Source organism: Pogona vitticeps, chromosome 12 (assembly GCF_051106095.1).
Source record: "Pogona vitticeps strain Pit_001003342236 chromosome 12, PviZW2.1, whole genome shotgun sequence".
Classification (NCBI taxonomy): Eukaryota; Metazoa; Chordata; class Lepidosauria; order Squamata; family Agamidae; genus Pogona; species Pogona vitticeps.
Window position 1 is genome coordinate 25,666,131 of NC_135794.1, and position 10,720 is coordinate 25,676,850.

Below are 10,720 nucleotides of genomic sequence, written 5' to 3' on the forward strand. Positions count from 1 at the left end.
TCTTCTTCCCCCCCCCCAAAAAAAAAAACTCTATAGATTCTAAGGGTTGTTTCCCTTTGGTGGACTAGGCAGTCGCCCACGTGTCCAGTCACCCCGGCGAAGGAGATGGATCGCAGCCCTCGTCGGCAATGGCCAACTCTTTCAAGCCTGTGGCTTCCTTGAGGGAGTCCATCCATCTCTTATTTGGCCTTCCAAATTGAAGACGGCGAACATTTGGCGGTGCTGACCATGATTTCGTTCACAGAAGCACCGGAAACGGGGTTTCTCGGGTTTTCTCCAGACAGCTGTCACTCCCACGCCGGAAGAGAGAGGAAAGAGAGCGAGCTCTAACTTTTCGTAGCTCTACGGTGATGCTTCCGGTTGGACGCGGGACAGCGTTTCCGCCATAGATACATCTGGAGCTAGAGCGCCCCCCTCGGAACCATAGAGAACTTCGGCTAAAGGAGGGTTGTTTTCCCCCCACCCATCCCAACGACAGTTGGTGTCCCTGTTTCGCCCAATCCTTTAAATTAAAAAAAAAAAAAAACCACGGGCGTGCAAACCGCGGCCCTCTTTCCCCAAGCGGCCTTCCTCACCCTCCGCCGCCAACACTAGTCGCAGCTTGATGGCGTCACAACGGCGGCGCCCGCCTTCGGGGCGAGGGAGGTCCTCTGCCGGGTCCGCCCAGGCGTCTCTCGCAATGGCGGACATGGAGGAGCTCTTCGGCAGCGACGCTGACACGGACCCGGAGCAGAAAGGTCGGGCCGAGGCGGAGGTGGCCGGGCAGCTCCCCCTGGGCTCCTGCTCGGCAGCAGGGAGGGAAGGGCGGGCGGGCGGGCGAGGGAGGGAGGGAAGGGGATTCACAGCAGGAGGGGGGGGGGAGAATCAGGGGGGGGCCCTCCCCGGAAAGGAAGGGCCGGTCCAGACGGTGGGGGGAGGGGTCGGCCCTGTGAACCTCCTCCCCGTTTGCAGGCTGGCCTAGACGGGAGAGGGGGGGGGAGGCAGGCGCCGTCGTGGCAGCGCCCCCACCCGCTTGGCCGGGGACTCTTTCCCCCCCCCGGTGTCACCCTTTGGTGCCCCCCTGCCACGGACTGGCGCAGGAAAGTAGCATCTGCGGCGCTCGCCTCGGTTAATTTTGGTTGGAGGAAAAGCATGGCAACAAAATGGGGCGTTTGGGTTTTTGCAGGGCAATGTCACTCGCCCACACACACACCCCAACAGTTAATATTGTGAGTATTCCCTTATTTCACAGATTCAGACTCTGGCTCTGAGTCAGATTCAGACCAAGAGAACGCAGGCTCCGTCAGTAACATTTCTGGGAGCGAGAGCGACAGAGAAGATGCCCGAGAGGCTTTAAAACCCAGCAATAAAGAATTGTTTGGTGACGATAGCGAGGACGATGGCGCCTCTCACCACAGCGGCAGCGACAATCCATCGGAACAGTCCTACAATCAGTCCGAAGGCTCGGGACACTCTGACCGTGAAGACCACGACCAGTCAGATGTCGAGCAACACAGTGGGTCGGAAGTGGGTCACGGTGAGGATGAAGAGGAGAATGAGGACCATCACTCAGATGAAGGGAGCCACCACTCCGAGGCAGAAGGATCTGAAAAGGTGCCCTCAGAGGACGAGAGGTGGGGACAGGAAGACAAGAGCGATCAGTCCGAGGATGACGAGAAGCTGCAGAACTCAGACGACGAAGAGCCGCTCCAGCATTCGGACGAGGAGAAGAACTCTGAGGACGAGGAGAGAGCTGCTGTGCCTGACCCTAAGGAGAGGTTGGACCACTCCGATGAGGAGAAAACGCACAACTCAGAGGACGAAGAGAAGCCCCTGGTTTCGGATGAGGAAAGACTGCCCAATTCCGATGAAGACGAAAGGCCTCGGCATTCGGACGAGGAGAACGGACAGAATTCGGAAGACGAGGATGAAAGGCCGCAGCACTCTGATGAAGAGAAGATGCAGAATTCAGATGACGAGAGGCCCCAGCACTCAGACGAGGAGGAGCGCAGGCTCTCCGAGGACGAGGAGGAGCACGAGCATAAATCTGGTAGGGTAGGGCAGGCATGTGAAGGTGTGGCGTGGCCTGTGCCAACCGGGGGACCCTCGGGGGGTGTTGGATTACCACTGCCATCATTGCTGGTTGCCTGAGGCTGATTGGGGGGTCAGCTCACCCCGAAGGCCCTGCAGGAATTCGTTCTGAATGCCTAAACACAAGGATTTCCTTTCAGAATCCGCACGAGGCAGCGACAGTGATGACGAAGTGCCACCCATGAAGCGTAAGAAGCAGATTTCATCAGATTCTGAAATGGATAGTGATGCGGAAGGGCAGAAAGGTAAGTGGTGCCGCCTCCCGCCTTCAGGGTGGCTCTTCTGTTCTTCCTTCAAGGAGGCATTTGTCATCTTGCAGCCTCCTCAGACACACTGGGGCAAGGCCAGGTACACCACCTGGAGCTGCTGGAAGGGAAGGCAGGACAACATTGCAATTCAAAATGGTCCTTTAATTCCTTACAGCAAGGTAGGTGGGGCTGAGACCAAGAGACTTGGCTTGGCAATGCCCGGTGAGCTCTGAGTCTGAATTGGGATCTGAGTCCCCCATTTGGCATCTACCTCTTACTCTCCCTGGCTTTTCTATCTTAGCTCTTTGATTTTTTTTCAACACAACGTACATCTTTGTTTCCGGATGCAAGATGACATAAAAGATTGTGTTTGTGTTCTTGCATATTGTATGACACTGATCTGTATATGGTGACTTTAAAAAAATTGCCAGTGCAGTTCCAACTTCCCTTTCCAACTTGCTTGGTCCGTTTGGAGAGGAGGTAACGTGGTGACACTTCTGGCTTATTCTCTCTGTGTAAGATAATAGGGATGCCATGGATCTGTTTGGAGGAGCAGACGACATCTCTTCGGGAAGTGACGGGGAAGACAAGCCCCCAACACCGGGGCAGCCAATTGTGAGTACCTCTCTCTTTGCCTTCAGAATGGGGCCAGGCGGTAACCACCACCATCTCAGAAATGGCTCAGGGCAAAGACCAGGTCTGAGTGAGCCAAGGTTTCAGCAGGGTTGATGAAATGGCCCTGTTTCCCATCTCCCTCTGTGGCAGTGTGTTGATTTTTCAGGAATTAGTATTAAAGCTGCTGTCTGCAGTGTCTGGCAAAAGAGCTGCGGTACCTTCAGCTGATGGTGTTTTGTTCATTGCAATATATGCCATGACCCGGTTTGTGAACATTCATGGTACCTTGTTAAAATGTGAAAGTTAAAAAATAAGGTTGATTATTCCTTAAAGTTCCTTAAGTTTGCTTTCTTTCTCTGTCGTTAGTAACAGCAAGGCTAAACAAAACCAGACACATCCATGCTTGAAGGTTTAGGCTTGAAAACACGCAAGACAAAAGAAAAAGTAGAAGGGGGAAAGAGGAAACGGACAAATCTAGGAGCAGTTCTTAAAGACACATACACATACTCTTTCTGGGGTCAGTTACATGCACACAGATTCTAAACTGGGTGTATCAAATACAAAAAAAATCTTTATTCCTTATGTGTTGTTTTTCTTTTCTTTTTCTTTTTTTAACCTCCTCTTCATTAGGATGAGAATGGGCTGAATGAGGACCAGCAGGAGGAGGAACCTATTCCAGAAACACGAATAGAAGTTGAAATTCCAAAAGTGAACACCGACTTAGGAAATGACTTATATTTTGTGAAGCTTCCCAATTTCCTCAGTGTGGAGCCCAGGTACAAGATGAATAAATAAAGAACACCCATGAGGTGACTGATCACCAAAACAAGCGTTCCTGCTTGACTTCAGGTGTAAAACTTGTAGCAGCCTCATTCGCGCTCTGATGTTTTGGTCTGTAATTCAGGTCATCCTTGGCCAAGGATCATGAGAATTGTAGTCCCACATCGTGCAAGGGGGGGGGGGGAGCTGGTCTATGAGATGAGGGAGGGAGATGGAATTCAGGGGAAGGAAAGGGCTGCAGGTGGGAAGACAGAAGGCTTTCTGCCCACCTGGCTCAGGCAGAAAGAGCCGGGTCTGGAGGCTAAGCCTTAAAACTGCTTTGTGGAGCTTAGCACCCAAAGCCCCTTTGACTGTGAATGGAATAGCACGGCTGCTTTTACCCTCCTGCGCTTTAATTCTCTTACAGGCCTTTTGATCCTCAGTATTATGAGGATGAGTTTGAAGATGAGGAGATGCTGGACGAAGAAGGCAGAACAAGGTTAAAACTGAAGGTAAGGTTGTCAATTCCACCCCCACCCAACCCTGCATCCTGACAAGGACTCCTGGGTCCGGGCCTGCCCTTTGTTAACACTCGGGCCCCAATCCTGTGTGAAGGAATTCTTCTGCATGCTGACATCTTTTTATCCTGACAGGTCGAGAACACGATCCGCTGGCGAACTCGCCGAGATGACGAAGGAAGCGAGATCCGAGAAAGCAACGCACGAATTGTCAAATGGTCTGACGGGAGGTGAGTTATATGACCAGGTTATATTTCCTGTGTTACTTGTATAAAATAGGCAGTAAAAAAAGGGGGGGCAGGCTGCTTCCATCCTGTTTGCTGCCTAAAAACAGCCCAGGCACCAAGGGATGGGATCGGAGGGAGAAGGTGCTCCACTTGAAAAGGGTGGGGGTGACGGTGATGGGCACCTAAGGTGGGGGTTGGCCGGCTTCGTGGAAGGACCGTTCGTTCCTCTGCAGCAGTTGCAAGCCGGTCCCCTGGGCTCTCGCCTTCCTCTCTTCTTGCAGCATGTCTCTGCACTTGGGGAACGAGGTCTTCGATGTGTACAAGGCCCCACTGCAGGGCGACCACAACCACCTCTTCATCAGGCAGGGAACCGGTCTGCAAGGCCAGGCGGTGTTCAAGACAAAGCTAACCTTCAGGTACGCGTGTGGATGGTTCAGATTTCCAAGCATGGAATGGTGGCCAACGTGAAACAAGGGGCAAGATGGCCTACTTTATTACGTGGTCAAGGGCAGACTGGCTCAATGTGGCCGCTGCTCTTCTGAATGAAAAAGGAACTTTTAATGGTGGATTCTGCCCATTTTCCTTTTTTGATTTCTTTTTTTAAGTGTAAACTGCTTCAAAATAATACTCTATTAATGCTGTATGTTTCCTTTATCTGGAGGTTCCCTGAAAAGTGTGTTTTAAGGCAGTGACCCTTTCCCCAACAGGCCTCACTCCACAGACAGTGCCACCCACAGGAAGATGACTCTTTCTCTAGCAGACAGATGTTCAAAGACTCAGAAAATCCGCATTTTGCCCATGGCTGGTCGCGATCCAGAGTCCCAGCGCACAGAAATGATTAAGGTACCCGTTTGGGTTTGAATTTGGGGTAGGCAGGGGGAGAGGGTCAGAATTTGCCTTTTAAGTAGGGAAAGGTCTCTTTTTTAAAAAAGAGAGAGAAAAGTAACAAAGCAAGTGGGTAAGACCCACCCTCCCACCTCTTGTTTTCCCCTCCCATGCCTGCCATAGAATTAGGCCCAAAGCATCAAAAGAGTAGCAGGGGGTCTGGAGACACTGGAAGATGCCTTAACTGCATCAAGAAAAGTGCGTGGCAAAATCCAAGACAAAGTGTGAGAAATTCTCTTCTGGATTACAGCTCCCAGAATCCCCTGGCCGCTTAATGTTTTAACCCTAGAAAGCTACCTTTTCCTGATCTGATCCGAGCCCTCCTTACAAAAGCTCTGTGCTTCCGTTGGCACATCCTGCTGTCCTCTTTCCCGACACCCCAGAAAGAAGAGGAGAGGCTGCGAGCGTCCATCCGCCGAGAGTCCCAGCAGAGGAGGATGCGGGAGAAGCAGCACCAGCGGGGACTGAACGCCAGCTACTTGGAGACGGATCGGTACGAGGAGGAGGAGGAAGGGGAAGAAGCCATCAGCCTGGCAGCCATCAAGAACCGATATAAAGGAGGGATCAGAGGTAGGCTTTTGCTGCAACTCAGACCGCCTGAACCAAATCCAGCGGGCGGTTTTTAAAAGCTGCTTTGGGCTTTGCCAAAGAGGGAGGTCAGCACCGAAATGCAGTGAGCAGAGCCTTCAGAAAAGACAGCTCATTTCTTTGGCCAAGTTGGGTGGGTGGCTTGTGGTTCTTGTAGACTCCCGGCTTGTTCTGTTTGAACAGATTTTACATGGATGGGTTTCTGAGCTGCAGCCAGCTGTTCTAGCGCAATAATGTTCCTGGCCTGAATGCTGGCAAGTCATCCCTCTTATTGTCCCTTTCAGAAGAGCGTGCTCGGATTTATTCTTCAGACAGCGATGAGGGATCGGACGAAGATAAATCACAGAGAACAACGAAATCAAAAAAACTCAACAGTGACGAGGTGAGAAATGTCGTGTTGGTGTATTGTCTGTGGGCTGCAAAGTGTACCTCTTGTTTGTAAATGGAGTTTGAAACACAGCTCTCTCTTGCTCCCCCTGTTTCTCTGGGTATTTTAAGACTCTGCTCAAGAATTGTCCAGAGGAGTGGCAGCTTCCCTGTGGCGTGGCTGCCTCTGAGAGCCTTCCCCAGTGGTTTCTGCTTGCCGTCCCTGATGGGATCCTTTGTCCTCACTGGGTGATCTGAGAGGGTGGGCAGGCCTGGAAGGGAGGAGGGGGTCCTTCAGACGTCTGGAATGCAAGGGTACCAGCGGTTGTTTCACGTTTGGTATGGCAAAGGAGAGGAAGCTGCTAGTCCACAAGGAATGGTCTGTAGAGCTTTCGTAGGTTTGCGTTGTTGTTCTGGCTGTCCCGAGCTTCTCCACTCCGGGGGGGGGGAGAGACCTAACCAACAAAGTCCCCTTTGCTTGTGGAATTGGGGGTGGGGTGTCTGTCTCGAAGTCACTGGGTTTGAGGGCTGAGTTTTGTCTTCACCACTGGGGGGCGCTGAAGGATCAAAGAGAGGAGAGAGCAAGACAGAGAGCGCGGGCACCTTCTCCTCTGCACCAAATTCGGGGAGGTTCAGCCCTCTGCGTTTTGGTATGTTTGCCTCTCGCATGGCAGCTGGATGCTTCTGGAGAGCTTTCCAGGGCCACCAGTTGCAGAAGGGCTTTGCAGGATTTCTGAGGTTTTGAGGTTTGCAGAACTTTCCAAAAAGAATGTGGAAAGGGAGGAGTACATTTGTGTTACAAGTAGAAAGGACAGCCATCGGTTGAGATTTGTTTGCCTCTTGTCAGAATGTGGGCGAAAAGAAAGAACTGGAATTGCAAGTGACCGGGAGGGCTCCACTCCCAGGTTGGGGGGGCAGAATGGGGCGTTAACTGTGCGGGGGGGGCACAGTGACCCATTCCAAGGGAGGGTTGCTGCTCCTTGGCGTTTCTCGGAGCTTCAGTTGGTCATTCCTTGTGCCTGGAGAAAGACGGGACCAAGGAAAGGAGGCTCATTTTGCATGCTTTGCCCCAAACCCAATTGCAAGCTCTCCCTGGAGTAGACTCATTGAATCAGTAGATGTCACGCAACTTCCGAATCCCCCTCCAGCAAGTGGTTCAGTAGGGCTGCTCAAGCTGGGATTAGAGACTGTATTGACAGTATAGATTTAACGCGGCAAGAAGGTTTAACTGCTCAAAATAGCAAATGCTCCTTGTGGTGTTCTGTGTGCGTGCACCCTTAATACAAAATAGATTCAACTTCCAGTTCTTTATGTTCTTTACTGTGTGTGTATGGTTTTATGATTTAAAAAGAATCGGACTATCTCTAACCCCTTGGCCCGCTCACTCTTTCCCGGTGTTTTCATCTTCCTTCCTGCTCGGTCATCTGGCCTCTAGTTACAGCTTCTGTTCCACACCCGTCTTCTACAGTGTTATTCATGCTCACCACCAGCACCAGCAGCCCCTGCATAAGAGCGGACCAATACAAATGCATCCTGGACATGGGAAGGAAGGGGGTGCAAGGGTGGGGGGTGGGCCTGGGTGTGACATTCATCGGGCCCTGTGTCCGGTCCCTGAGGGTTTCCTGATTTAACAATCAGGGCCTTGATTAGTGCTGCCTTTGGCTGTCCTGCAGGAGGGGGAGACTTCGGGGAAGAGGAAGGCAGAGGACGATGACAAGGCCAGCAAGAAGCACAGGAAGTACGTGGTGAGCGATGAAGAAGATGAGGACGAGGAAGCCTAACGCCCAGCCGGCTTGGATGCTTGGCATGAGGACTGTTTTATCAGGAGAGAGACTGTGCCAAGAAGCAAGTCCAAGCCCACCAGGTTTGTTTTGTCCATTTTTTTAGAAAGGAAACTTTCATTAATGTGATATTAAAACAAATAAAGTGTCTTGCCAACCAACCGACAGCCCCCCCCGACACCCCCTCCCCCAAAGTGCTTCAGTTGCCTTGTCTTGCTTTACTCAAATGTGTCCCCGGGGCCGTGGAAATGATGGTACTTCCCCACCTGTGAAGCATGACTGGCATGCCTTGTTAAAGTTTGCAAGGCCAAAACGAGACGTTTACAGCTGACAGACAGCCCACGGTGGAGGTTTTTCCTTGCCTGCGCCCTCTTTTGTGCTTGAAAGGGTTACGGGGGGGGGGCTAGGGCTACAACTCCCGAAATCCCTGATGGGGCCCCAGCTTTGGGACCTGGGAGAGCAGCCGTTTGAAAGCAGAAGCCCTCATCCTGTTCTGGGGTTTATTGCGGGTCATTTGGTATTGTTTGTGCTTAAACATGACAGCATTGCACGGCACCTCTGGAGCCCCTTCATTCAGACCAATCTGGTCTCAACACTGAGGTGGCGTCTTGTAAATGCACCTTCCTTATGAAGGAAGGCAGCTTCGGATGAATGAGGGTTTAAAGGGCCCGCTCTGCCCAATGGTACTGTGGAACAAACGTCTGTCTCCCTTCACAGAACCGTGGGGTAGGAAGGGTCCAGAGGATCATCTGATCCGCCCTTGGGCCAGGACAGGAATCGAAGCTAGAGCGTCCTTGGTGCCTGTGTTTGGGGAAAAAAAAAACCATGTACAAAGAAGGGCGCACTCCATTATGGGGGGGGGGCAAGGCTGTTCTATGTGTCAAACTATTCTTGCCACCTGGAAGGTGATATTAATCTTCCATGGACATCTCCTGTCCTGTCATTTGAATCCGTTGTTTTGGGTCTCACTGCAGCCGAACACAAGGGATGTGGTGGCGCTGTGGGCTAAACCGCAGAAGCCTGTGCTGCAGGGTCAGAAGACCAAGCAGTCGTAAGATCGAATCCACGTGACGGAGTGAGCGCCCGTCGCTTGTCCCAGCTCCCGCCAACCTAGCGGTTCGAAAGCATGCAAATGCAGGTAGATAAATAGGGGCCACCCCGGTGGGAAGGTAACAGCGTTCCGTGTCTAAGTCGCACTGGCCATGTGACCATGGAAAGATTGTCTTCGGACAAAATGCTGGCTCTATAGCTTGGAAATGGGGATGAGCACCACCCCCTAGAGTCGAACACGACTGGATAAAAATTGTCAAGGGGAACCTTTACCTTTACCTGCAGCCGAACACACCTTCTCTCACAATAAACCCCACTCAGTTGTTCAGTAGGTATGTCTCAGAGGTGCATCTGAAGTGATGGATGTGATCCTGCCTCATCTTTAAATGCCACTGAGATGTGAGGATAAAGCACTGTGTGTGTCAGGGAGCACATAAATGTGTTCCATGTCTAGCTGTGGCTCAGACCAACTTTACATTTTGAAAAGGAACGATTAGTGTATGCAAGCAACAGTGTGGGAGGCAGACCCTGCCGGGGTGGCTCGAAAGTGGGGGTGCGTCTTTCCTGGACTAAATCTCCAGCCAGCCATGGGCGCAGAAGTGCCGTAGCCCCAAAGGGTAATAATGCCTCCCAGCTCTGAGAGCAGGCAAAGACGATGCGTTGTGATGGGGCTCCTCTGAAGGATGCCGCTCCCTCTCCGGGGCTTGTGCAGAGTTGGGGGGCAGAGGAGAAAACTCCAGATAATTTCCTGAATGCCCTGTACTTTGCCCAGGACTGTGCGGAAGAGCGGGAGGACAGTCTGTCTTCTCGGGGGTCAGGCATGAGACGGCCCCTCGGGGCTGCTTTCCCAAGCGATAACACTTTTTTATTGCTTGATGGCAGCCTGGCTTGTTTTGTTCTCCAGACATCAGTGAGATGGACTGGATGTCAGGACGGGTGCCAGCCTCAGTCGGCCCTCAGTGCCTCCAGCCAGCAAAGTGGTCTCTCTTCAGAAGAACCCAACCCCAACCCCCCCCCCCCGTGTCCTCCCGGCATGTTCCCGGGGTTGCAGCAGCGGCGGCTCCGGTTGCCTTGTGAACGAGGAGCTGTGTCCCTCCAAGGAGGGAAAGGGACAGCCAGCCAGCAGAGTGTAGTAACCTGAGTGTGGTACCACTCAGTCTCCCCCCCCCCCATCACCACCACCCACCAACCTTCATGTGATAATTTGGGGGGGGGGGAGGAAAGAGCAGATGCCGAAACAAAATACGTTCTGGGCAACTCAGCCTTGGTTTTGTCATCACAAATTATTATTTCCCAGCTACTTGCCAAGGGAAACTTTGATAAGATTGTAAAAAGCACTGAGAGTTGACACGGCTCTCCTAACCGACAGAGACGTTGTTTCAGTTCCCTGGGACTTCTGCAGGGTGTGTAACTCTTTCAAGGAAGATCAGATGAGAGCTTTGCCGGCATGTGGCCTTTCCTAAGAATCCAGGAATCCATTTTCCCATTTGGTTGACTGCTTGGTAGATAGGCTGCCTTTCTCCCAAAATTGCCACTCAAGCCAGCAAACAAAGGTATGAATTGGGGGAAACAGGATCAGAACCGAACTAGGAACAGAAGAGGAGGAGAGAGAG

General features: G+C 52.1%; 1 protein-coding gene across 1 annotated transcript; it reads left to right on the forward strand.

The window, feature by feature from the left end:
- The first annotated feature begins 542 nt into the window (after nt 1-542).
- LEO1 (LEO1 component of Paf1/RNA polymerase II complex) lies at nt 543-8,218 on the forward strand. Its single transcript, XM_020790050.3, has 12 exons — nt 543-737; nt 1,232-2,029; nt 2,211-2,315; nt 2,839-2,933; nt 3,564-3,709; nt 4,120-4,204; nt 4,346-4,440; nt 4,719-4,853; nt 5,145-5,280; nt 5,706-5,892; nt 6,195-6,292; nt 7,950-8,218. Exons 1-12 carry the CDS (start codon nt 605-607, stop codon nt 8,055-8,057), a joined length of 2,121 nt encoding a protein of 706 aa, XP_020645709.3. The 5' UTR covers nt 543-604; the 3' UTR covers nt 8,058-8,218.
- The last annotated feature ends 2,502 nt before the right edge of the window (nt 8,219-10,720 follow it).

Bases quoted from the DNA above. Each gene is read 5' to 3' on its own strand.
- LEO1 (XM_020790050.3), top strand. From the start codon at position 605: ATGGCGTCACAACGGCGGCGCCCGCCTTCGGGGCGAGGGAGGTCCTCT. The intron at 2,030-2,210 runs GTAGGGTAGGGC...ATTTCCTTTCAG, and splicing joins GGAGCACGAGCATAAATCTG to AATCCGCACGAGGCAGCGAC. The intron at 3,710-4,119 runs GTACAAGATGAA...ATTCTCTTACAG, and splicing joins TTCCTCAGTGTGGAGCCCAG to GCCTTTTGATCCTCAGTATT.